General features: G+C 40.5%; 3 protein-coding genes across 7 annotated transcripts; 1 reads left to right on the top strand and 2 right to left on the bottom strand.

Annotated features, from left to right (window-relative positions):
- Positions 1-253: 253 nt before the first annotated feature.
- Positions 254-1,958, bottom strand: kcnf1b (potassium voltage-gated channel, subfamily F, member 1b). Its single transcript, XM_008399655.3, has one exon. The coding sequence runs from the start codon at positions 1,830-1,832 to the stop codon at positions 513-515; it is 1,320 nt and encodes a 439-aa protein (XP_008397877.1). The 5' UTR covers positions 1,833-1,958; the 3' UTR covers positions 254-512.
- Positions 1,959-2,053: 95 nt separating this feature from the next.
- On the bottom strand, positions 2,054-15,114 carry atp6v1c2 (ATPase H+ transporting V1 subunit C2). 4 transcript variants are annotated; one of them, XM_008399658.3, is made up of 15 exons: positions 14,746-15,114; positions 10,812-10,956; positions 10,450-10,666; positions 8,671-8,738; positions 7,937-8,022; positions 7,730-7,795; positions 7,503-7,597; positions 6,212-6,303; positions 6,045-6,140; positions 5,887-5,955; positions 5,013-5,105; positions 4,831-4,918; positions 4,653-4,750; positions 4,440-4,563; positions 2,054-3,671 (listed from the first exon to the last, which is right to left on the bottom strand). In XM_008399658.3, exons 3-15 carry the CDS (start codon positions 10,576-10,578, stop codon positions 3,567-3,569), a joined length of 1,209 nt encoding a protein of 402 aa, XP_008397880.2. In that variant the 5' UTR covers positions 10,579-10,666; positions 10,812-10,956; positions 14,746-15,114; the 3' UTR covers positions 2,054-3,566. The 4 variants fall into 4 exon arrangements, with proteins under 4 accessions (XP_008397880.2, XP_081459329.1, XP_081459331.1 ...); XM_081603203.1 differs by lacking the exon at positions 14,746-15,114 and having other exon boundaries at positions 10,812-12,069; XM_081603205.1 differs by lacking the exons at positions 10,812-10,956; positions 14,746-15,114 and having other exon boundaries at positions 2,082-3,671; positions 8,671-8,745; positions 10,450-10,540.
- nol10 (nucleolar protein 10) lies at positions 12,041-26,499 on the top strand. 2 transcript variants are annotated; one of them, XM_008399657.2, is made up of 21 exons: positions 12,047-12,170; positions 12,972-13,017; positions 13,120-13,218; positions 13,309-13,386; positions 13,472-13,509; positions 14,098-14,234; positions 14,320-14,385; positions 14,474-14,534; positions 16,006-16,091; positions 16,341-16,419; positions 17,178-17,327; positions 17,470-17,536; positions 18,490-18,542; positions 20,790-20,916; positions 22,050-22,129; positions 22,244-22,342; positions 22,664-22,756; positions 23,024-23,200; positions 24,306-24,607; positions 24,692-24,794; positions 25,445-26,499. In XM_008399657.2, exons 1-21 carry the CDS (start codon positions 12,105-12,107, stop codon positions 25,592-25,594), a joined length of 2,157 nt encoding a protein of 718 aa, XP_008397879.2. In that variant the 5' UTR covers positions 12,047-12,104; the 3' UTR covers positions 25,595-26,499. The 2 variants fall into 2 exon arrangements, with proteins under 2 accessions (XP_008397878.2, XP_008397879.2); XM_008399656.2 differs by having other exon boundaries at positions 12,041-12,170; positions 13,309-13,509.
- Positions 26,500-26,837: the final 338 nt, after the last annotated feature.

Below are 26,837 nucleotides of genomic sequence, written 5' to 3'. Positions count from 1 at the left end.
AATCAACTCGTCACAGACAAAAACATCAAAGCGCCGTGGGATCAATGACTCAACTTTGCCTAACTCCTTCTGAACGAAATATGTATCTGTAATTCACCAAGGAGCGATCTGTTTGAAAAAGTAGTACTAATTGAGGCATATTGAATGGATAGGAAAAGGTGATTAAGCTCACCTGTTTGTATCGTTTTGATAGTGTTTGGGTTCATAAAGTGTAAAACAAATATATTTTTATTCATTAGAAACTCTCAAAAGATGAACTGGATAGATTTGTGTCTTTATTTAGCATTTAAATGCAAGTCTGAAATCTTTTTATTTATGCCTTCACACTCTACAAAAGCAACACATCACATGTCGCCCATAGAAAACAACACATGCGGAGGAAAGGCCACAATGACAGCTTAATGTACAAGTTTCCCCAAGTCATCAGGTCTTTATTTGTTTAACCCTTTCCATGGTCATTTTACCCCTCTGTCAGTTGACACGTTTTTTTTTCCTGCTGGTTGTGATTGTTTTCATTCTTGACCCTTTTTACGCGCCTGTCCGTCGGACTTCAGCTCCATCAGCTCCACTTCGTGCTTCGCCGCGGTCTCCAGCACTTTCTGCTTGTTGTAGAACACAACAAAGTTATTGATGATCGGGTGGATGGGCAGAGCGATGGCGATCACACCGCACAGAAAGCTGACCGCCGCGTTGCACTTGCCCAGGGTAGTTTTGGGGTAGATGTCCCCGTAGCCCACCGTGGTCATGGTGATGATGGCCCACCAGAAAGACTGCGGGATGCTCCTGAAGAGCGTCTCCGGGTGGCTTTGCTCCATGGTGTAGGCCAGCGCGGAGAACACGAAGATCCCCACGCCCATGTACATTAGGAGCAGCCCCAGTTCCTTGAGGCTCCGCTTCAGCGCGTAGGTCAGGGTCTGCAGGCCGGAGGAGTGGCGCGCCAGCTTGAAAATACGCGCGATACGCATGATGCGCAGCGCCTGGACAGCCTGCTGGACGTTCACCAGCTCCATCATGGACGTGGTGCCGAGCAAAGTGAGGGACAGGACCACGTAGAAAGGCATGATGGCCATGAAGTCTATGATGTTCATGATGGAGAGCGCAAAGCGCACTTTATTCGGAGACGAGGCGAGGCGCAGCACGAACTCAGTCGTGAACCACAGCATGCACACAGTCTCGATCGCCTCCATGGTCGGGTGTTCCACCAGCTTCCCCTCCGCATTTGTCACCTGCAGCTCCGGGATGGTGCTCACACACATCACCACGGCTGACACCAGGATGGAGAGAAAGGAAGCGATGGCGATGATGCGCGCCGCCAGGGAGGAATCCGGCTTCTCCATCAGTCTCCACAGGTACCTCTGGCACCTCTGCGTGCGGGTGATGCACTGATCCACATCCAGATCCTCCAAAATCGCTTTCACTTTGTTTGCGATTTCTTTCAGCTCTTCCTCCTTCTCGCTCAGGTAACTTTTGCAGCACTCATCCAAAACACCCTGGTCTATCTTCCAGAACTCCATCTCCTTGATAAAGCAGATGGGGCAAATCCCGCTTTTTATGTGGATTTCGTCGAAGTAATACACATCAATGATGCACTTGAAGGAATCGGGATCCCGATCAAAGTAAAACTCGTTCCTGCCCGGGTCGAAGTCATCACAGAGGCTGGAGATAAGTTCTGGGTTGTGGGCTGAGCAGTTGGACAGCTCCGCCAGCCTGCTCTCCGGGTAGCGCTTCAGATCGTCCCCGAACAGCACCACTCTCACTCCACCGATGTTCACAGTGATGTCCCCTTCCTCGCTCAAAGCATTTCTATATTTTGGTTTCGGAACTGTCCACATTTTAATGAAGAGATTAAGTGTTTAAACTACAAAATGCACACGAACCGCGGACTAACTACAACTGATGCCCATATTCTTGACGCTCGCCGCGTAAAGTTGATGTCTTTCAGACTGTTTCGTGTCCTGAATGGCACAGCTTGAGTGGCAAGCTCTTCTTAGCACTCTCTCTCTCTCTCTCTCTCTCTCTCTCTCTCTCTCTCTCTCTCTCTCTCTCTCTCTCTCTCTCTCTCTCTCTCTCTCTCTGTCTCTCCATCTCATATTGAACAGACCCACGTGCACAAGCACGCGCACGCTGACACCAGAAGGTAACAATCACAATATCCACTTCCAGCCACATTTTCCTCTTTGCAATCTGATTGTAGTCAGACGCAAATGAATCCAACCACGCCGTTTCCATTTAAAACGCATTAAACTGTTGCACATTTTATGCACTGGGTAATCAGAGCCATGTTGTGATCAGAGCCATGTTGTGCATCTTTAAGTCACTGAGGAGAAAATATGCCATATTCTGCGCTAAGGAAGAATAAGTCAAAACTTTTTGTTTGTTTGTTTTTGTTTTTTGTTGTTTTTTTTTTATCATGGATTATAGTTTGCGTTTTAACACAGAGATGGACCAGATATTAGGGAAACTGGTTGCTTTACACAACAGAGAGAGTGCTCTCTGCTGACTGGGAACTGTACAGCAATCATATCTAAACAAGGTTATTTTAATACATTTTAGATTTATACATTTGCTCTATCTTGCAAAAAATTTTAACGTCCCTTGGAGCTTGTCAATATGTTGATATCAAAATGTTATATCACAACCTCCACACTTGGGTTTTATGTGATTGATAAAACCCAAAGCTGTGCATAAAAGTGAAGTGGAAGGAAAATGACTTGCGATTTCCAAAGCTTTTTTGCTCATTTAAATCTAAAAGTAACATCTTGAATTGAATCTCCTGATTAGCGTCTTTCATAGCTGCAATGTCAGCCAGTTGTTAGCTTTTGATGCTATAGTAGCAAGCCTTTTGTCTACCATCACAAACATAATGGTGTGCAGTTTGATGCACCCACAAGAGGTCTAGACAACATGCTGTGGCCAGATGACACTAAAGCTGAGTGAGAACAAACACGACACTATAGGGTGTGGCTTAAAACAAAAGTTGAATGTATGGGAAAGAATATCATGTTCACTGTTAAGTACAGTGGAGGGCTGTGATGCTGAGGGCCTATCCTAAGGGCTGCGCTTTTGGTAAAATAGGGTCGTACAAAGCATGAGGAGCAGGGTGACAGTAGTAGCAGAACCAATGGTGTATAAAAGAAACAAAAAAGATTTTAATGAGACTTTTTGAACCCAGTAAACAAATTTATTCTCAAATTAAAGTGTGAAGTATTTTTATTATTATTGTTATTATTTTTCAGTGTACGTTTATGCAACTGCAATAAAAAGCTTACTTTCGTTTCAAGGCTTTTTAAACAACTTTGCCCGAGGTGCCAATTGGAAAGCTTCAGATCCCTAGAAAACATTCAGTTATTTACAAAGTTAAGCATTCTTGTGACAAGAATGTGACATCCATTCCCTGAAGATAATATTTACACTTCTTTCCTCCCAAAAAAAAGATGAGGTTTTTATATACACAGCTCATTATTATGTGCAAGATGTCGTTCTGAGACAGGTAGCTTTTTTATAATAACGCTGCCTCTCAGCGTTATGACTGCCTGAGGTCGATTAAGTGCTGCTTGTCTGTCGGGTCATGTTGTTGACGGCTCGCTAATCTCCAGCATGCTGGTGCTGATGTGGAAGCAGATGTAGGAGGAGTACTCCTGCTGGCAGAGCCCTGGGATGTCACAGCTCACCTGTTTGGGAGATAACAGAGAACTATCACAGACTCAAAGACTCAAGCGTGAAATTGATCTTTGCACCACCGGAGTGTTTATACAAGATGCAAATTTGAATTTACTGTTTGAATTATGACTGAATTAGGATGCAATGAAAATATTCCCAGCCAAGTAACGTGTGATAAAGAGGGCAACTTCAAACTGCCGCTTCTTCGCTTGAATTTGAATTTTCGTTCGGAGTATTTGTCTGGAGTTTATCAACTTGGGTTTCTGACAACAAAATCAACCTTTTCCCAATGCTAGCTTGTGAAGTGTATCTTGTTACATGTTATTTTGTATCCTGGGCCTCAACTCTATCTTTACCTGACTACAAATTAGCTTGCAATTATAATAATAAACATACAATTTTAATAATTACAGTACTGAATCTAAACCCATCAGATTACTCATCTATCAAATGAAGGAATAAAGTTGTCTTCTTAGCAGTTTTACCAACATATTTCTGACTTGATGCCAACAAAAAAGCTCTACCAAACTCCAAGACAAAGAGCTAATCGCCAAAGATAACTCATCAAAATAACAGTGGAAACATAACAAAAAGTAGGTCACCCGTTTAGCCATTTGATTTCTGCCAAGCTAATAAAAATTGTCCATTGATTATTGAGAATGATATAAATGATTTTTGACGTCTCGTTTGTTAAATAAAATATAATAAAGAAAACTGTATTTGTGATAAAAAAAGAAAGAAAAAAGAAAGATAAAATATTTAACAGAAGAGTTTCTGACCTCCTTCATGCTGGCAGTGGGGTCCAAATGTACAAACAGTGAGGAAAGTTCCTCCTTCAGCTTCTTTGAGCGCTTCCTGTCCGTTTCCAGGATTAAAGCCTGATAGTTCACAGGTAGTCCATACCTGTCCAAATACATCAGCAGAAGGCCCATTAAAATACATCAGCTGTTCGTTAGTAAAGAGAGAAAATGGTTGCCAGCATTCAGACTCACCTGAGTACTGATTCCACAAAAACTCTCAAGGCTTTCAGGTGAATCCAGGCGATGAACACCTGAGTGAAATTCACCTTCAGCCAACGCACAAAGATCCCCTGTGGAGAAAGTGGGGAGTGTGTTAAAACACACAACATCATCTCATAAATCTTGAGGTAAAGCCCAGCACCCGACTCACATACTGATCCTTTTTATGAACGGTGAGCTTCATGATCTCCTGCTGCTTCCTCTCCTCCTCATCAAAGCTGTAGTCCCGCACAATGAACCTGCATGAATCACAGACTACATTATGGTAATCGACACAGCTATCATGGATGAGTCTCCCAATGGGGGAGTGCTCTGGAAATTCCTCCTGCTTACTTGCTCTCCTGAGCTTTGGCTTTGAATTTACACACAGCTCGCTTGAAGAGCGTCACCGTGAAGATTCCCCCGTCTCCGTCCTCAAAAATCTTCCTGAGTGTCAGAAGGAGACGTACAGAAATACAGCAGTAAAGGACAACGTGGGGGGGGGGGTTGTATTACTTACAATAATGTTGTAAGTAATACAACTTACAACATTATTGTAAGTTGTATTTGCTTACAATAATGTAAGCAAATACAACAATAATGTATTTGCTTACATTATTGTTGATGAAAAGCTTTAAACTATCCTGTTATGCATTGCAAAAGCGTTTATATCCCAGAAACACTTTCCGGGATATGGCCTACAAAAGACTTGGGGCTTAGGATTAGATTGGCTTAGTCAAAAGTCCAGACCTGTCTTTAAAAACTGGAAACATTTGCAAAGTAGTGCAGATGGTTAAATGGTAGCGAACTGTTGGAGAAATGTAAGGCCAACTTACAAAATTAATGACAAAACTTTTTATGAGATGAGTTTTAAAATGTCTGGAAGCAGCAGCTGTTCTTGCCTGAATGGCATGCTGGGAAAGCACCTCTTTCTGACGCCACCAACCGATTAAAATGAGACAATGAGATTCTAGATACTTCTTGTTCGATTCGTTTGAACTGGAGACTCTGCTGATGCTTTGTGTTTTGAGCTGATAGAAAGTTTTTAATTATTAAGACCTTCATCTGATGCCATTCTGTGCTTGGAATACAAATATTCCCTCCCTGCTGCTGATCCAAGCAGACTCTTACTTTCTGCAGGTAATTTAACACCTGCTCCCATTCTGACCTCCTGGAGGCTGACGACGGGAGTTTTAGAGCTCGTTGTTGCACTTGCGCTGAAACTCACCTGCTCGACCGCGGAACCACAAACTCCGACAGGGATTCATAGCTTTTCTCCCACCGCAGATATTTTTCTCTGAGATGGGTGACACAGTCAGAAACGGTTCAACATTTGCAGAAAATCCCAGGACGAATGCAAACAGAAAAAGTTGTTAGCGTACCAACCTGCCCACCACCACCAACAGAGTCGTTAGATACTCAGAGACAACCAGGTCATCTTTCCTCAAAACATCATTCAGGCTGCGAGTTTGCAAATTTCCACTGAAAACACCCAAAAGTCACTTCAGCACCTTATGCTGCTCATTTAGGTACGTAATATGCATGCCACTCACTTTAGATTGAGTTCAAGGCTTTGCAGGGAGGCCTTCAGGCTGTTGTAGGCTGTCGCTCGGGATCTTAGCTCAGTCTCCACCTGTGATATTTCCTGCAGAATATTCAGCAATTGTTCATGTTACTAACAACATTAGAGGCAAAGCAACTTGTGATTTCATCGTCCGAGTTAGAGAGACAAAGGGACAACCACAAGGAATGAAGGTAAAAACTGCTGTTACTGCTCAAATTTTGATTCAACTACTTTAACTGATGCTTGAAGGTAATAAAACATTCATGTTTCAGGATCATAGGAAACATACTTCTGAAACTTTAAACTTTAAAAGAAGCTGACTAACCTCAGCCAGGGGTCAGTTATGCTTTAAAATGCATCATGCACGCCTCATTGAAGATCCTATGTTTTTATGATGTAAAGTAGAACACACAAATGAACAAGAAATACAATTCAACTATCCGAGAGGGATTTATCTAACTTTTCCTCTTTACATCCTGTAGTCATACTCATAGTTTGCAAATGATCAATAGGACCTCATTGCACAACGGTATAAATCAGGAGGGGGAAAAATGCTGTCATATAGGCTGTCACCAATAATTTGGGAAAAGATGAGACAACATTAATAGCAAAAAAACTACTGTTAGTGGGAGCCCAGAGTCTGAATGTAACACTAAGGAAGCTGCAGGAAATTCTGCTAAACACTGATGGTTTACATGGGGCAAAAATCTCATATTTTCTAAACATGTCTGAACAAAAGCATTGGCTTGGTGAGGGTCGGTCAAAATTCCTTCACAGCAATTTAAACAAGATGTTGTTATTGCTAACATTTTATGGCAGCTGTTGCCACTAACAGTGATAGTGTTTGATTGATTTATATCTATTTCCCTCAATAAATGACGTCATCGCTGACTAAATATTTAAAATGTTATTTGTTAGATGATCTAAAAGATTTAAGTATTTTATTGCAAAAGCAAGAAATCTGTACTTTTTCATCTTTTTGTGTTTAATAAAAAATTTGAAATTAGATTCCCAAATCAACTTCCACTCAAGGCCTCGTTTAATCTTGGTCTGGCTCCACTGCGTACACCATTACTCATCCATTGTATGCCCATTTTGATTCTCATTAATAATTCAAAAATCAGAAACAAGCAGCTTAAACTAAAGAAATGGATGAAAATGATCAAAAAGCAGTCTAAACTTCAAAACTCTTGATTAAGACCACTTTAAAAAATTACAAGAATGCTCAGATTGTCAGAAGAACACAATTTGGTCCTAAGTGCATCTTCAAAACTTTGCACCTTGTTGATGATATCTGTCAAGGTGGACAGCGGCAGAGCTGTGGGATACTTGGCTTTGTCCCACTGAAATTTGGTGACCCGGTTCATCAGGTCCACTGACGAAAAAAAACAACAACAAAAAAACAAGCGTCAGACTGAAAATAATAGGACAAAGCTCTGCAAACAGTGACGTCATAAACTGAGATCAAAAGTCAAAGTGAAATCTCTCAGCAGATGTAATGTGATACCTCTCAGAGATGCGAGGTAAGTTTTTAGTGGTGACGGAGCTGCTCTCTTTTGATGCATCCCGTGGTCTAACAAAGCAGATTCAGGTTAGTCTGGTTTGTTTTGAAAGACAACAGGGTGAATATAGCTTTTACACACGAGCATATTTAATGTCTCATTAGTCAGATCCAACACCTTCAGATTGTTTTGGTGTGTTTGTGTGAAATTACCTCCGTTGGCTAAGTCGTGTTCCTGAACTTTGTCCCCAGTTGGCTCCATCACCTCCTTCAAGCACTGGCAGGTTTTTTTGATCAAACTAATTAGACAATAAGAATAATATTGAATAAGCATATTTAACTTATTGATTTCACATCATTTTTTACACTTTTGCTAAGGATGTACAGTATATTTGTCATTCCAACAGTACCCAATGGTTTTTACAAATCCATAAAAAACTTTCCCCTGCATCCGGCTAATTTTTGCCTTTTATGAAGAACTTGCATCTTTGTCTTTGCTGAAGAAAAGCATCCCTGTGGCATGATGCTATCGCATCATAGTTTGTGACTGTATGGATCAAAAATGTGAAAAAGTTAAAAGAACATGCTTCCTGAAGGCATACCACAACCCAACCTCTCTCTGTTCCATTAAGACGTTTGTTCTAAGATGTAAACAAAAATCCATTATTTGGAGTAAACATTATCTTCATGCTGAGTGTCATCTTCTTCTTCCTGGAACTGTGGGCAGCTGCTGACTTCATCTGTTACGTAGCACCAGCTCAGATAGACCAACAATGAATTTAAAATCAGGAGGGAAAACTAAACGTCACCTGTCCCTGACCATTAATCATTCATGATGCAGACTAAGCACATGTTCAGAGCTCCTGGTTTCAAGGGGAGACAAAGCTACATGGTAGGCTATGTCAACAGAATGCATTCATCTCTTGCTGATTGTACGTTTGTTTTACCTTTCAGTCAGCGCGTCGAGTTTTGACAGATCATCTGACACTCTGACCAGACTGTCTAGAATCCCCACCTGTAGCCTCAGCAGAAACACAAGCGATAAAGTTTAGAACCTTGTAACGTTTATAGTTTTCATCCCATGTCACAATAAGCATCTTTTTGTCTTGTTTTTATCCGTGGGTTTATTTGTAATGGGACTGGTAACGCCTTAAAGTGAGTCAATGCCCATAATGACTCTTGCGTGTGCAACCACTTCCCCGAGAGAGCCACATTCATGTAAACATGACCACTGGTCAGACAATAAATACACTATGAGGTCAACAATCTATGATATACAACAAAAATGTTTCTACTATTACTGATTATATGCTCCATCAACATCATCAAGTTGCCAGATTATGACAACATGCCATTTGAAACACCTTAAAAAAAACAATCAACTTTTAGTGTACTTTTATCAATTTTATTATATATATATTTATATCGCTCCTTTATTTGTGTATTCGCCGATATCAGGCTAAAACTATTTCCCCTTCATCCTCCTGTGTTTTGTGTTTCACACTGGGTCTGAGCTGTTTTGTTGTTGTTGTCTGAGTTGTGTTGCGTTGTAAAGTTCTAAAAATCCAAGAAAAAAAAGAAAAAAAAGAAACAGAAAAAAGAAATGGATATTTACAAAATTTGATAAATAAGATTGGGCCAGACTGTTTAAAACTTGGAAAGTGAACAATAATTAAAATCAGCATCTACCACTTATCCCAGATTGGGTTTTACTCAGGAAAACCAGGCAATGCTTTCTCTAGAGACACAACTTGTTCCTGGGAGTTCCTAAGGGGTTCCCAGGTCTGTTTAGTATATGTTTTGGGTCAGCTCCAGGATCTCAGAAAACATCTAAAGGAAGACATCCTGGAAGTATTGTGATGTGACACCAGAACCACCTCGGCTGGCTCCTTTTCCAGATGAGTAGCAACTCTACTCTGAACCCAATTCAGCTCTAATGCTGAATCCAGTCGCACAGTGAAGGACACTCATTTCAGCCACTTGTATCCAGGATTTTGGTCTTTGAATCAACAATGAATATTTTTTGTTAATTAAAATATAAAAAGTTATTATCTTCCTATATACCTTCCTTTTGTTTATTGGATTATGAAATGACCTTCAATTGAAAGCTTTTTATTTTGTTCAATACAAAATAAAACCAGATGACACAAAATGTCTGTTTTCTTTTAATCTGCACATTTATTCATGCTTAATCTTTAATTCTCGAGTGTCAATTTTTACATCCAATGCAATCTCCGTATGCGATTGCATAATACTTTCTGTTTAAGGCCAGCTGGTCTATCAGCGATTTGTGAGAGAAACTATTCCTTTTGTGGTTTACTTTGAATACTCATTAGTCATCTTTTGGATCAATAAAGCTCATAATGCATAAAAAAATCTGACTTTTAGATTCTAGTGTAACATCTGGTTCTGTATGAGAGCTTTAAAGCTTTGGAAGGTTCAAAAGAATATATGTGGTGAAAAAGCACCTTCCTGGACAGCAAGCAGGACACTGATCATGCTGAGTGAAACGGGTCAGATGGAAATGTTGCCTCAAACTGTGGAGAGCAACCTGAGCCTCGATCCCTTCACCAGAGAAGGACACCAAACACCATCAGCGTCCTCGCTCATACTCTACTGTACCACTTTAAACAAAAAAATAAATAAATAAAAACAACAAGCCTCTTTGTCTTGTGTTCAGTGAAACTTTGCCTCCTCTGTTGTGCATGTTTTACTCACACCCTCACCTTCAGATCTGGGATGGGAAACCTCCAGCATGAGCCCAGATGGGTTTTAGTGATGATGCGCTTCAGTTTCTCCACGCTGGTTAAACTGGTCTTGTCCAGTGGAACAGAAATCAACCAAAAGTCTGCCATGATGACTCCTCGTGCTTCACATAGAGGCCATCAGTCATAAATCCAGCACACCAGAACCAGTTTGACATAAAACAGATCAGATGTTTTCCTGGAAACACATATACATGTTATATATCTCAAACTAATAGTGACTATATTATTCTATATATCTATAAATTCTCAATATTTTTCTTAATAAAATTAGAATACAGTCCAGAATTAGCTTTTAAAGCAGCCGAATACCTCCAGGTTACCTTCATGATCCTCCAGTGATGATACCTCTGTGGGTATTTGAGTCTGATCAGCAGCTCCACCTGAGACGGACTGATGTCTGCGGAGCGCCGTCTGACAGCCATCTGACTCTGTCCTATCACAGGAAGCTCTCATTTCTCAGGTGACCTGAGCAAATAAACATTAACAGAAAATAAAGGTTAATGTTATTAATAAACACCATGAAATATTTAATCTTATTTCTTTTAATGGCTTATTTTTACAATACAAAACTTTAAGCAAAATAGTGCATTATCCATGACTGAACAATGTGTACAAAGAAGTGAAGTAAAACTGGAAAAAAAAAAAAACCAAAATGTCAGGCATAACTCAGGTAAATAATGTTTAAACAATATTTTGTATCACTGTCCAGTTCATGATTGCTTTGAAAGTAGATTTTGTAAATTAACTTAAAGTCACTATTCCTTTTAATTGCCTTTTTAATCCAGAGTAACTTCTAAAAACCTAACTTCTAATGCAATCATGAAATTAAGAACATTTCAATGATTATTGATACAGAGATGGGGAGGGGGGAAACTGTGTGCATCATTGAGGTTGTAGATAGACATACCCATGGCTTGGTGCTCAACAGTCTCAATTTTAAGCCTAATGTAGTATACCGAACCTCATGTTTTTGAACTGTGGGAAAAAACTGCATGGATGGATGGATGGATGGATGGATGGATGGATGGATGGATGCACGGATGGATGCACGGATGGATGCACAGATGCATGTTTGGGGAGAACAGTGATGGAAAAGAGCAGCCGAAAATTCTTCTTCAAGGCATACGCGACTTTTGCCGCTGTTGACGAGTCTTCTAGAACGCAAAAGTTTTGCGACGTAATGCAAAAGTTTTGCGAGCTAACGCAAAAGTATTGCGAGGGAATGCAATACTTTTGTGACGTAACGCAAAAGAAAAAAATCCTCGGAGTCCCCGAGAGGTCTCCGTACGTACGTACTTTATTGCTTACTAAGTGGAAATGCAAGAGAGAAAAAAATGACCCTTAGGGGACTCCGTACTCTAAAATAAGAAATTTCCGCAACAAAAGAAAAACTCCGAAAATTTGAGATTAATCTCAGAAATATTCTAGAAAAAAATCGTAAATTTCTAAGTTTGAAAAGTAAATAAAATAAAATAAAAAATTTAAATGAAATTGATCAGTTTTTAAAATTACCGAAATGCCAAGCGGATGTTGTTTCTAGCCGGACACTTTATACAGTCTCACTGGTTGCCGGGGTACAACAACGTGTACGAGGCATCGACGAACCCCTAGAAATGCAGATTTCAAACGTGAACGATGTGAAGATTTATAACCTAAGTTATGGAAAGGCCCTCCCTGAGGTATAATATTCCAAGCGATCAAAGTTACTGTTGCGGTTTAATTGATATTGCTATCTCAGATGTTGTTTACTACAGTTGCTATTACCACCAAACTTTACATGCTGAAAAGACTCGCCAAAAACAGCAACAAATAGAAATGCACTGATTTCCTTATAGTAACGACGTACCACAATATTTTTCGTGTGTCGTGTGCCTTTTCTCGATTAGCCAATTGATTACGTAAGGTATAAACAACATTCGGCTTTAATTTATTGTATTGATTGATTAATTCCGAGGTGTTGTATTGCCCTTTTAATTTTGCTATGTAAAAATGCTGAAAGAAGAAAGCACACCGATGATTCAAAGGTAGTATAAGAGCTCCTCAAGGGTGTGTAATGAGTCCTTTACTGTTTTCTATAACACGACTGAGCTGGCTTAAATGAGCTCGTTAAGTGTGATTATAGAATTTATTAGCAACGATAAAAACTCTTACACAATAGAATTTGAACGACTAGTGTACCGATGTGACGACAGCTTTCTTTTCCAGAAGTCCTTTTGAGGGATCCCAATGAGTTCCCATAAATCCCTCCTGCAATTTTTGGGTCTGCCTTTGGAGTGTCATTCCACTGGAATGCCTAAGATGGTTTAAACTTCACTGCAGAGCTGTGGGGGTCTGATCTCACCCCCAAATCGTAGAGCTTCCCCCACCTTATCTCTAAAACTAACCAAGGCGTCCTCAGTAGATGTCAGCTACTTGTGTCCCACCACTTCAAAATTCTCCTGGTTTTTTTTCGGTTAAAATGTCCTTTCCTCTTGTTGCAGTGGTTGTCAGATCGAAAGAAAAGACAGCTTCAGAAAAAAGATGTTGGTGAGTGGATCACTTCATTGTCAGCACTGCAGACAAATTAATTTGTTCGAAGTTTTAAGCATTGCTATCCCATTGCTCCTTTTTTGTTTGTTTGTTTTTCAGACATCCAACGGCGAATTGAACTCATTCAGGACTTTGACATGCCCACAGTGTGCACCTCAATCAAAGTGTCCCGAGACGGTCAGTTCATCCTGGCAGCAGGTAAGACCGTCGTTTGGCTTCAGAAAACCCTCCTGTGATTTATCACTGCAGAAATATGAAAAGGCTCATTGACTGTATTTTCCTCCTCAGGAACATACAAACCCAGAATTCGCTGCTATGACACATATCAGCTGTCCCTTAAATTTGAGCGATGTTTGGATTCAGATGGTAGGTTTCTCTCGTGTATCTTTTCTAGCCCCTTCTGGAACATTAGGTTTTACTGTTTTCTTTTTTCTTTTTCTTCTTCTTACAGTTGTGGCTTTTGACATCCTCTCAGATGATTACTCAAAGGTGAGAGATTTTATCCTTAATTATTGATGTTCAGTTTGTTTTTCGCTGCACAGTGACGTCGATCAATGGCAGATGGGATATTGTTCAGGGCCATAATTGTTGTTTTTTTTAAACACGTCTATTGATCCTAACAGGTTTTTACTTTTAACTAGAGACATAGAGAAAAACCCAAGTAACACATCAAACTTTCTTTCCTGACAAACGTCATGCTTTGCCATGATCTGAATTGAACTGTTTCTCTCCATAAAACAAAAGCTCTGTGAGTTGAAACAGATGTTAAAGTTAAGAGAAATCTGCCCTCTTCACCTGTTTGCTTCCATGAATCTAGTAAAATGTTGCTGCATTGAAGATCTTTGGCAAAACAATTTTTTCTGTGTGGTCAGAAGTAGTCATAAATTATTCACTGTTCCAATCCTAAGCGTTAAAGTCTCAACCCAAAGAACATGTGGTGTTTTCAGCTCATTGTCCAATTTTCCAATAACTGCTAAAATTGTTGCTGCAATAACAAGATTGGAACTGGAGCTCACCCCAACATATTGAACTGCTCTTAGGCTTCAGCGCGCCGATGATCTCTGTGTTGTCTTGCAGCTGGTCCTTTTGCAGTGCGATCGCCACGTGGAGTTCCACGCCCAACAGGGCCACTACTTCAAGACTCGGATTCCAAAGTTCGGACGGGACTTTTCCTACCACTATCCCTCCTGCGACCTCTACTTTGTGGGGATGAGGTGAGACTGGAACCCAGTGTTAGCTGGTGAGGGCAATTTTTGTTTCCCTCACGAAAGTTTCCCTAATGCTTGTTTTCACTCACAGTTCCGAGGTGTACAGGCTGAACCTGGAGCAGGGGCGCTTCCTCAACTCCCTTCAGACAGACGGCGTGTACGTACGGAGAGACACTCGCTTACCTCGAGGCTTGCATGCTTTGTCGTCTTTGTTCATGATGGGTTTTTGTTTTGTCGTCACCCAGGGAGAACAATGTTTGTGACATCAACCCTGTTCATCATTTATTCGCAACTGGAACCTCTGAGGTGAGCGCTGCGTTTTTGATGCCCATGCGTCTCCTCGCTTTGTTTGCTCCACCCTGAATTTAAGATGGAGTCTCTCAGTTTGTCAGCTAGAACAGGGTATGCAGTCTTAATGTTTCTTACGTCCATATAGAAAACTATCTCTACCTGTAGAAGTTAAAACATAAAACCAGCATTCCTTATGGAAATTATGAGACAGTAACAAGAGGCTTACCTGATATGAAGTATGAGCAGACGAGGAATCATATCCTGACGACAGTCTGCATACATGTGCTGTTTACACATCACAGTTTCTAAACTGACTGCTAAAATGCTCATGTCCTTGTCTCTGGTTGCCACAGTTTGCTACAACTCAGAAACTAAATTTACTCTTGCAGCGTCTAGTTGTCGCTTTGCTCTGCAGGTCCTCCAGGCAGTTAGCTGACGTACTATTGCAAACACTCTGTAAGCAATGTAAATACAAGCAAGGAAGCACAAACTCCAGTATAGGCAGCAGCTGTCTTGTGCAGTTTCACTGTTGGCTGCTTCCGCAGGACACACAAGCTTATATTATAATATATATATATATATAATGTATATTTCCTGCTCTCATTCTGAGCTACTGTTTGCTGAAATGAAAGTAAAATCTTAAAAAAAAAAAAACCTGTCTTGCTTGCTGTAAAAATCCAACTTACCTCATTTGATTGTGTACAAGACAAACAAATGAGGTGTGTCTGCTGTTTTCTGTTGTGACCGCCCACGCCTACCACACCTAATCCCACGCTCAGTGACACCTCTCAACACCTCACAACAACGTCCTGTGCTGTTCAAGCATTAGTGCTTCTGAAACAAACACTTCTTTTGTTGTTTCAGCAACAGACGTTTAGTTTTAGTGAAAAGCTCTCAGATGGAACAGAGCTCGGTTGTTAAGCCTGAGAGTTACTCCAAGCCTGCATTTGATATACAAATATGGTGGACAGGAAATACTCTTAGTATTTAGAAAAAAAAAACATACAAATTATGCTTAGATGAATTATTGGAATGTCACACACATCCAGTCAAGAAAAAAACTTTTTTTTTTTTTTACACCAGAACATTATCAAGTTAAATGATCAATAAAGCAACACACAGCTTAATGAAGAATAAATCACAATTTCTCTTTATTCACTTAAGTTAGAATTTGAATAATTTTAAAACCTGTTTATAAACTAAATCATTTTTATTTTTTGTGATTTCTGAGAAGCTGTTGATTAAAGTTGAGTTTTAAGTTGAAGGAATCTTAACATTTTGCATTAGGAAGCAGCTCCCAGAGCCAACATGATGGAACCAAATGCTTTAGGCCAGCAGTGTGAAGAAAACACTCTAGTCTTTATGCTGCAGCATCTATTCGAAGATTAATTTAATCACTGAAAATGCATGCTGCTTCTCTGTTAAAACTCTAAACTGTGATTTTTTTTTTCCCGACTGGCTGTGATCTGCTCTGTCTGTTCACCAGGGAAGGGTTGAATGTTGGGACCCTCGCATCCGGAACCGAGTGGGCGTTCTGGACTGCGCCCTGAGCAGCCTGACTGAAGGAACAGAGTAAGCACCGAGCTGCCACGCTGAGACTGCCGCGTCCTCTCGGCTGATCTCAGCGTGCCGATGCATATGTAGCCACATGGTGCTTTTCTTCCTGAAAAGCAGGCAGCAAGCTGTGAAAATGAAGGCTGCGTGTTGAAATATCAGGCTTTTCTTTGAGTCAGAGCGTGTCTCCAGCTTCATGCAGTATCCCTCTTTGAGTTTTATGTTTGCTCTTTGTGGTGATTCCTGTGACTTTCTGATTGCTGACAGGGTTCATGGTTTGCCGTCCATCAGTGCGCTGAAGTTTAATGGTTCCCTCACCATGGCAGTGGGCACCAGCACTGGACAGGTGAGTTCAGCAGTAAAGCCTCAACTTCATTTTGTGAACATTTAAATAATAAAAAAAATACAACATGGAGTTTTATTTACACAAATTCTCCTTTTGGTGTAAATCTTGGCTATTATACTACACCATATATTTATGAAAATAAACCCCTTTCACATCTATTAGCAAGCAAGATGTTAAAGATGTTTTATTGCACAAATCTCATGCGGAAAAAGCCAGTCAGTATTAGTCGGGATTAGGACATTTTAGGATTTTTTAAAAATTGCATTTTATTATTTTATGTTTTTTTTTTTGTTTTTTTTTCTCCCCCCAAAAAAAAATCACAAACCACAATTATTCCGCCTGCTATTTGAAGTAATAAAACCACGTTCCCATAACAACCACTAGATGCTTTCTAATTGTCAACTGGTTGCATGGCTATAGAAGCACGCCTATGTCCTACCATCAAAAACATAAAGTGGTCTGTATCTGATGAGACTAAGATTGAGCTTTTCAGCTACAAAAACTCCAAAAGGATTTGGTGAAAAACAGAGCAGGAAGGTGAAAAAGCACTTCATGCCCACTGTTTAGGACAGCAGTGATGATGTGATGCAGTGGGACATTTTAAATGGACAAATGAACCCACCCTACCTGTAAATGCTAAATTTTATACCAGTACAGGAAAAAAAGTAAAAATAAAATAACAAAAAATATATTTTTTTGTATTCTGTCGTGATTGTTACTCATTCCCTCTCTTCACTTTGTCTGTCTTTTTCTCCCAGGTGCTCCTGTATGACCTGCGTTCCAGCCAGCCTCTGCTGGTCAAAGATCACTTCTACAACTTGCCAATCAAATCTCTGAACTTCCACGACCAGCTGGACCTGATCGTGTCGGCTGATTCCAAGATCATAAAGATCTGGAACAAAGACTCTGTAAGGAGGAACAGCCAGTCAATATTCTGCTGTCTGCCAGTATTTATGAAATGAGTCAGAAAGGAAACAAAAAACAATATCCAGTTGGAGATGTGTTGTGGTGTCTATAAATTGCATTTGTCTTTTCTACTCTGCTCTGCAGGGGAAGCTGTTCTCCTCCATACAGCCTCAGAGCGACCTCAATGATGTCTGCATGTACCCCAATTCAGGTGCGAACATCACTTTTTATGGTTGGCTGCACAGTCTAGAAACTGTGGGAAAGTAGACAGTGGTCACTTCTTTTTGTTGTGACTGAAACATTGACGGTGTCTTAGCAATAAGAACCAGTATTTTAGGTGGAAGTATTATGACGAAGGAGAAACTTTGTGTCGTTTGAAACTCAAGATTTAGTTTAACTGTTTGTTTTATTTAAGACAACGAAAACGGTTGAATTTATGGATTTACTCTAGCTGTTGAACAGGTAGAAGAAAGAAGCCTGTAATTTTACATATTTCAATCATCAAATCAAATGTCGACATCAGGAATAGCAGAATTGTATTTCCTATATTAATTCTTTAATTAACACCAGAACTAAACCTTGTAAGCAATAAAAAATATAGTCCAAGACAAATACTTGAATATTTTCAAGTTGAAAAATACTTGAGAATATTGCTGTTGTTACAACTTTGTTGTTGTAACAACAGCAAAGTTGTTGCTGATGTTAGCAAAGTTGTTGCATACAACAGCAAAATTGTCTAGAAAAATAGAAAATTATAGAAATTACATAATAAAAATTAATAAATGAAATAATCTTTGTAGTAAATGATTTTTAAGGTAAGTATCTATTTTAGTTTTAATAATCTCAATATATATTTTTTCTGAATTAGAACAAGGCTCATTCAGGGAGTCAAATAGACCGTTTGTTTTATATTTTGTTTTTTTGACCTCTTGGTGGAGCCATTTTGTAAAATGTTCCAACGGCTAATTTCTTTTCAAGCTCTGTTCATTTGTCAGTTTGCCATTGAAATGAGAAAAAAAAAAACATGATCTTATATTATTATTTACTACTATTATTTATTTTTTAAATTAAACCGACCTTCATTCTACAGCAAAACTCTCTGATCAAAGTTTTTGTTTACTGGCTTTGTCTTACTTCCCTCTCTATGTTGTATGTCATGAACAGGAATGCTCTTCACGGCCAATGAAGACCCCAAAATGAACACGTTCTACATCCCGGTGAGTACGGAGACACCATGCTCACTGCATGTTCATGTGCAGCGCTGCCTCACTGGGTGATGGATGCAGACAGACAGACGTGGACTTAGTCATGAAGGCGACAGTTTAACGAGACGTTAACTGCGCCATTTGGGATTTTACATCCACTTGTCCCGTTTAAAGTGGTCGGTTTCTTGACTTTTAAATATGGTCCACAATTCCTAGCAGGGAGCACTCCAAGGCCATTCCAGAAGCTTATGTAAGCTTTGTCCTTTTGAAAATCTGTTTTCTGCTAGAAAACCCAGTTTTGTGAACGTTTCACTCATCTGGCCCAAACTTTCCCCTCCCCAATAAAACCAAGGCTTCTTCAGAACCGAGAAGCCCCTCATAAGCTAGAAGATGCTGTATAATCAAGGTGTTAAAAGCCAATTCGTATCGACAGGGACTGTTGATGTCCCTGTTGACAGAGACGAGTGGTATGAAGTAGTAACAATGATGCTTGCCAGTTGTGGAGTGAATAAAATACTCTACAACACATCAAGCAAAGGTTGAGGTTGCGATGGTCCAACCTCAACCTTATGCATAAGGTGACTTTATTTAAACTTCTGAGTAACTCTGTAGAAGCAGACAACAAACGAAGAGAAGGCAGTTTGTTTAGAGAGAGAGCAATGTGTCCTGTGACTCAGATCAGAAAAGCGTGTGGGTGTGTGTGTCTCTGTGTGTGTGTGTGTGTGTGTGTGTGTGTGTGTGTGTGTGTGTGTGTGTGTGTGTGTGTGTGTGTGTGTGTGTGTGTGTGTGTGTGTGTGTGTGTGTGTGTGTGTGTGTGTGTGTGTGTGTGTATACTGTAAACTCTGCTCTGCTTTGTGTAATCGAGGACATTCCTGGTTGGATAAACCTTTCATCCTAGATACAATGGCAAGGTGACAAATTAATCTTCGCCAGATTCCCAGAAAACTTATTTCATGACATTTTTATAACAACTTTTTGAAGTTAACTAAACATGTAGTATTTAGTTGTGTACTGATTCTTGTATATTTCAGAACAGTGGAGTCAGATTCAGTTTTTAATCCAGTCAGATACACTCAGGCGGCTGAACAGCGCAGCACAGTCACACTCTGTGCGTTCAAAAAGTACCACTTAGTAAACCCTCTGGACCCAGACGCAGCTCCAGGACCATCTTTGTTTAGCTCGTAAAACTCAAAATTGGACCATAAAGAGGGACGTTTTACTTTGAAAATAAAAACAAATGGTTTTGTCCACAAAATTTACTCAGCCCAGCTACACGTAGGTTTGTACTTGTGCTGTTGGATAAATGGTTTTAACTAAAGTGTGTTTATAACAGCATTTAACATGAAAGAAAACAAATTCCATCAGTCTCCCAAACAGAATATGCTTTAAAGTTGTCCAACATCTAAAAAAAACTGGCGAGTATTTCAGTGAAAGACTTGATGGAAGAATCTTATTTACGATAGAGGCACACCTGTTGCATTTCAGCTCTGATAAATTGATTGCTATTACTTAATGGGTCTCTCTGGGTTAGAACTTGTTGATCCACTCGCACACCTGGTGTTCTTTCTCAACGTTAATACAAAGAGTGACACGTTTTTCTGAGAAGTGCAGTTCTGACCTGAGATCAGTCTTAACTTGCTTTTATTGGGTCTAGTCGGGAGTCTTTATCGAATCACAGTCAACTTTCCACGAAGTGCCTAAAATACGCTTGGGCTTGCAAACGCAGCCCGTTGTTGATGTTTTTGAGATGCTTCCTTCAGAAGAGACTTGATCAGCTTCCTGTGCTCTTTCCTTCTTACATTCTGCTTTTGCATTTTTAATATTTAAAGCCCAAGGCATGTGCAAATGTTTGTCAGTAATTCTTAGAAAACCTCCTGTGGAGAATTTTTGATGAAAGGTCAGTTTGAGGAAAGCGCTAAGCAGATAAAATCTTGTTTTAGTTGGTTTCCAGTCAGCAGTTTACGAGCAGAAACTCTGTTACTGAAAACGATTTCAAACAGGAGTGTGAGAATATCACACTCACAGGAGCCGTAAATGTTTGCAAACTTGCTTTCTATGCGTAAGGTCATTTCAGTCCATCGCAACATTTGAAGTGAAAACTTTGCCTTGCGCCCTACAAAGACGCACCGTTCAATTCTGACTGTAATGGAAATGTTTGGGAGCAGCCGGGGCTATTTTTGCTTCAACAAATACACGCCAGATTTCTCTGAGAGTCTAAATGTGAGTCGCGTTTGAAGCGTTGCCGCTCCTGCGTTTCAGGCTTTGGGCCCGGCTCCTCGCTGGTGCTCGTTCCTGGACAGCCTGACGGAGGAGCTGGAGGAGAGCCCGGAGAGCACGGTCTACGACGACTACAAGTTCGTCACCCGCAAAGACCTGGAGAATCTGGGTGAGACGTCGCCGCAGTGACATGCTTTAATGACGAGATGTGAGACGATCCCAGGAACCGAGAGTCAAAGTGAGCCTCTGTGCTGAGCAGAGGCCTGGGGGATTGATAGAGAGGCTGTAGGTATGCAGGCAGAGAACCCTGGAGGGGTTGAATGAACACTGGAATGCAGCCTCAGCAAGTAGCGAGATCAGATGACAGCAGAGCAGGAAGCGGGTTGGTTGGTGTGGAATAAAGGGAGATAGGCTGGGAGGGTTGGCCCTGAGGGACAGCGGTGTTGATTTACAGGATCCTCGCACCGGGGCTCTTACATAACCATGCAGGGGTCCATCGAGTTTACGGATCGACATTCCCAGGAAAAGCAGGTTGCTCCACTTTCTGGGAGTTCCTGCCACTGCAGGCTTGAACTTATCCGACTTACGTCTGCTCGCACTCACACCTCACCCACTAATAAACTGAAGAGACGCTTCATCGGGTTCTGATGACGAGTTTTATACACTTTTTTTTTTCTCTGAATAAAAAAAGAAGCATAAGTAACCAATTAAGAAGAAATTGGTCACATCTAGTAACTTTCTCAATATACATGAGCATATATTTTTTTTGTTTAATATTTTTCCATCTTTATGATTTGATTTTTGTGCGTTTCTGGCCAATCCCACATTTATAAATGCTCACAATAATTTTTAGCCGCAGGTGAGGTGATATAGTAACATGTAAAGGTGTAAATTCCTGTTCCAAGTGTTCATCGACCTGTAAAAGCAGGACCCACTAATTATTGTAATGGCAGAAAAGTATTCAATGATTCATCGTCAGTTTGACGTGTGCACCAAATGCAGTGGCAGAGGAAATGGTGAAAAGATCAAATCACAGTTCTCACCCAAGTCTTCTGTTTAATGGTTGTAATATTTTAATAATACAGTGGAACCCCAGTATTTGTAGTGGTTCAAAATGAGACATTTTGTCTCGTTTTTATCTTAACGAGACAAAATGTGTAGAAGCTGTGCAAATAGGATCATAGTTTGGCCCCCAAAAAAATCAAAGATGGAATCAGCTGGATTCATCTTTTAAGGAACCATGAATGTATTTCTTATGTGTGAATTCATTTTGAATGTTTGTTGTTTTTTTTTTTTCTCCAGGTTTGTCTCACCTGATTGGGTCGTCTCTCCTGAGAGCCTACATGCACGGCTTTTTCATGGACATAAGGCTGTATCACAAGGTGGGATGTCGGCTACTGTGTCGGGTTGTTTCACTCTGAAATATTTATTTATTGGCTTCCGAATGTTGCCAAAAAGGTCAAGTGTCACAATTGTAACGTTTGGCTCGGCTCCAGGTGAAAACCATGGCAAATCCTTTCGCGTACGAGGAATACCGCAAGGACAAGATCCGGCAGAAGATCGAGGAGTCCAGAACGCAGAGAGTCCAGGTTCAGGTGAGGAGCGCTGGAAAGACGACAAACTTTCCTGGTGAAACTTTTTCTCTCACATTTGCCACATTCAACAAGCTGCTCGTTGCAGACAGGATTCCGCTGGTTTCAGCCAGCTGAGCTGTTGCAACACATCAACATTTTTGTGTGCTCTCATCCTGTCCGAACTGGCTACGAATGAACTGGCTACGAATACGGAAAAAAACATTATGTGCTCTAAAGAAACGCTAGACTTGGAAATGTAATTTGAGGATGCGGGCAGCAGTCTGTGTCATCAGACTTTGTGTCTGCGTGTAATCGAGCGTACATTTTGTTGTGATGAGACAGAAGCTGCCGAAGGTGAACAAGGAGCTGGCTCTCAAGCTGATGGAGGAGGGAGATGAAGAGGCAGAGCTGGCTTCCAGGAAGAAGAAGGGCAAGGTAAGAAAAGATGACGGCACTCCTTTTTCAGAGCGGCCGCACCCACCTGTCACTTCTCAGAAATAATAACTGTTTTTGTTTCGCGATAAACTTGCAAAATCTTTTTTTTTTTTATTGAAACTATCAAAATGTTCCAAGCTAACTTTGTCATTGTAGCCCAACACATTTTAATGTCTACTCCAACAAACAATGGGTCAGTTAAGAGATCAAGTGATGAAATATTTCGGATTTATCGACCGTTTAACCCTTTGCACACGACATCTGCAGGCTCTGCCCACCATCCTGGGAGACGACCGTTTCAAGGTGATGTTCGAGAATCCGGACTACCAGGTGGACGAGCAGAGCGAGGAGTTCCGGCTGCTCAACCCCATCGTCTCCAAGGTGGGACAGAAGAGGAAGAAGAAGCTGCGGCTGCTGGCTCAGCAGGAGGCCGACGTCCAGCAGGTAACAGTTAGTTCTGTGGCACGATGTTGACTTTTTTACTGCTTCTACCAGGAAGTTAGAGTTTGTGGATTTTGATATATGGTGGGGGAATAAATATGAAAAGAACACCATTTGGAGAAATAGCTATTTTCCCTTCATTCCCTAGTAAAGATGTGCAAAAATCCACAAAAAAAAAAAAAAATCTGATCTGATTATTTTTCCCTGAGATTTAAGTCTTGAACGAGCAATTAGGCATACAAGACCCAGAAGGCATCTGGTGTTTATAGGGTTATATGTTTTGGATTGTTATCCTGTCTGAAAGAACAAATCATGACCCATTTCCAATATTTGGCAGTTTTATTGAGCTAAAATGTCCTTGAATTTGTGTTTACAATGTGAAAAACTCAAACAAGTTTCCAGGGTCCTTCAAAAATAAAACCAAGCCCTCACTATCACATGTCCCCCACTGTACTTTACAGTGGGAATCAAATGTTTTTGTTTACATATTCATCATCTGTTTTACATGCATCTGCCCTGACAAAAATCATACAGTGGCAGAATGGGAAACAGAAAGCTTTTTCCTGGTGTATGTGGAAAATATACCATATACCAATATGCAGCTATTCCTGACTTGGGAAGATTAACACACGTTTTCCTTATTTGGATGGCATGTTTTATAATTTTCGGAGTGGTTAATAGAAATGGGCCCCAAGCTGATGCTTGTGAAAAATGCAAGTTTTTTTTTTAATAAATCGAGTTTTTTCATAATTATGTAATTGTAAGGTGCTTACATTGTCATTTATCTTTTCCACATACGCTTTGGCCCAGATAGTTTCTTTGAGTTTTTACAGCCAGACTTCGTATAAGGATGTTTATGAGTCGAGGAAACCTAAATGTATACATAAAGTTTCTCAGTTGCAATTGGAAAGTTGAAATTTAAGACAAACGTTTCATTAGGTTATTTTGGAACCTTAAACACAATCTGAAATTCTTGTGTTTAGTTTGTTGGGCTTTACAGTAGCTACACGACTAGTTGGGTGTTTATGAGGAGGAAGACCGTGTTTAAAAAGGGACATTTAAACACCGTCTTTATGTCATAATCACAAGAATAATTTTCTCTGTTTAGGCGGCAGATGAAGACGAGGAGCCAGAGGGGCGACCCAGCTCCGAGGAAGAGAGCTCTGACGACGACAAGAGCTGGGTGGAGGAGGTGAGGGAGCAGCGGCGGCTGCTGCGGCAGGAGGACAGAGACCGACGGCGGCAGGAGAGGAGGGATGCCGACCGCAACACCGTCCTGCTGGAGCGGGAACAGGGCAGAGGAGACGAGACCGAGAGCAAGAAGACGAGCCAGCCGCAGTTTTATCAGCTCAAAGCCGGAGAGGAATTCAGGAGTTTCGGCGACATGGCCCACAAGCAGAAGCTGCAGAAGTACGTCTGCTTTACAGAGAACGGTTCTGTTCTGATCCGTCCCGTCCTCATCGCTCTGTTTGCTAAATGTTTCTTTGTTTACAGGGCTTCTCTGGAGGAGAGGCTGAAGTTGGAGGAAAGCTCAGGAATCAGCAGCACAGCGGACACGGCGGTGGGCAGCAAACAGCTGACCTTCACTCTCAAAAAGGTACACGGGCACAAATAATCCAGCGCTACTGTTGCTCCTGTAAATGTTTCACATCGTTTCGCTTCAGCAGAACGGCACACAACAATAAAACATGATGTTAGCTGTAAACGAAGCGGCTTAAGGTGAAGGGGAGCGAGCTGGGAAGGTCTTTGTGTTCATCAACAGAAAGATAATAAGCCCAGTAAGGGAAAAAAAATGCTTAAAAATGTTAACGTAGTAAAAACAAACAGGCCCAGAGCATCACAGATCTTCTTCTGTGTACAACAATTGGCATGAGCCAACTTTTCCACTTTTTCAACCTTTGTTTCAGTCCAGAGTGTTTGTTGCTGTAAAGCTTATCTCATGTGAATAGAACAAACACTTTCACTGAAAATCCAATTCATGTTTAGGAAACGCTACACATTTATGATGGTAGGACAGAAAAGGCGTTTCTCTGGCACGCCTCCGGGACAACAGGCTGGTTAATAGTTGGCATGGAGACCACATATCGAAAAACAATTTTTTCTGCTAAATCATCTTTCATAATAACTATTTCGCAGTCAAAGATAAACTGTGGTAATACAGAATATGGAAAATAGTGACAGCCAGACTGTGACCTTACATACTCACACAGAAAAAGTTGAACATCCTTATTGGTGTCCTGTGTGCAGTCGGAGCAGCAGAGGAAGCAGCAGCAGGCGGAGAGAGAGCACCACGAGGAGAGGAAGAATCTGAGACGCTCTGCCGGGCACCTGAGCAGCGCTCGTGGGAGAGGACGGGGGAGAGGAAGGGGAAGAGGAAGAGGAAGAGGCCGCTACTGAAGAGAGACAGCATAATTTTGAAACTGAGATCAAATGTGTCTTTGACTTTTTTTTCCACCTCGTCTCCTCCGGCCTGTGGTTGGAGAGATGAAATCAGACCGCAAGACCAGAAAATAAGTCTCAATCCGATTTAGTGGGAAGTTTGTCCGACTCCTGGGTGGTCTGAGCCCCTTTGTCTGTGAACTCCATGGATATTAAAAACAGACTGGCTGTGTCAGTGTCTGTGTTAATGTTAAAACAAGATGACATGTCAGATCCAGATCCTATCCTGTCTGCCAATAGATCACCAGCTGGTTGAGATGTCACAGGAAACTCCATTGAAAAGCTAGTTTCAAACCAGGAGAGGAATAAATGTGTTATTTTAATGATGTTTTGATATTTTATATTGCTAACCCATAATTTTGCTAATGTATAAATTAAATTTTGCAATATATTTGTAGAAAGATCTTCCTTCATTCATCGCCTTTAGTGTAAATTTCATGTTCCCAACTTTTTTAAGATTTTAGAAATCTATTGACCATGGTTTTTGTGGTGTCCATTCACATTATTGTTAGATTATTTTGCAGAGTCGTTGGATACATTCTAGTTCTTCACAAAAGCTTTATTACCTTATAACAAAAATGTATCTTTTCTATATTTCTCCACAAACTTGTCATCTTCCCTCATAGTTGTATTATAAGCATGGCTGAAGCTCTGAAAAGCTACATCTAATTTTCCTTCTGTACTAATGCAGTATTATCAACTTGTCAGTTTGGATAAAAGCATCTGCCAGTTGTATAAGCAACATTAACTTAAATTCAAATATGTTAGAAGAAGCTAAACACTGACTTCATTTTGATGCATTCACAAACAAACTTAAAAAAAATTGCCAGTCCTCTCAAAAATAAACATAAATCCACAATTGACACCGATGTGAGCAATATATTTTCTTCTACCAAAACCTTCAGGCCCACCTCTGTTCTGGAGTTTTATTTCCACCTGATTAGGATTCGCAGAGAAAGATTATCTTTCTTTTTATTTTAATAACAAATACATATATATATATAATTTCCCTTAGAGGTAAAAGCTTGACACATTTCAAATATTAGGAAGCTAAATGCCTTTGGGCTCATTAAAATGCATTTGATTCCAGCATGGGATTCATTTGTCAGATTTTGTGTTTTAAATTTTCTTTATTTGCCTATTACTTATTTTGAATTAAATCTAGACTTTCAGCAATGTAACATTTTAGCAAATCTTTGAA

Source organism: Poecilia reticulata, chromosome 22, assembly GCF_904066995.2.
Source record: "Poecilia reticulata chromosome 22, P_reticulata-male-v2, whole genome shotgun sequence".
Classification (NCBI taxonomy): domain Eukaryota; kingdom Metazoa; phylum Chordata; class Actinopteri; order Cyprinodontiformes; family Poeciliidae; genus Poecilia; species Poecilia reticulata.
Note: the sequence above shows the minus strand (reverse complement) of the source record. Positions and strands in the feature narration are given on the sequence as shown.

Coding starts and splice junctions, on each gene's coding strand:
- kcnf1b (XM_008399655.3), bottom strand. CDS start 1,832: ATGTGGACAGTTCCGAAACCAAAATATAGAAATGCTTTGAGCGAGGAA.
- atp6v1c2 (XM_008399658.3), bottom strand. CDS start 10,578: ATGGCAGACTTTTGGTTGATTTCTGTTCCACTGGACAAGACCAGTTTA. Junction 6,141..6,211: donor AGCCTTGAACTCAATCTAAA/GTGAGTGGCATG, acceptor GGGTGTTTTCAG/TGGAAATTTGCAAACTCGCA. Junction 4,751..4,830: donor TTCATAAAAAGGATCAGTAT/GTGAGTCGGGTG, acceptor CTTTCTCCACAG/GGGATCTTTGTGCGTTGGCT.
- nol10 (XM_008399656.2), top strand. CDS start 12,151: ATGGAAAGGCCCTCCCTGAG. Junction 13,018..13,119: donor GCTTCAGAAAAAAGATGTTG/GTGAGTGGATCA, acceptor TTTGTTTTTCAG/ACATCCAACGGCGAATTGAA. Junction 23,201..24,305: donor AGGAGGCCGACGTCCAGCAG/GTAACAGTTAGT, acceptor TTCTCTGTTTAG/GCGGCAGATGAAGACGAGGA.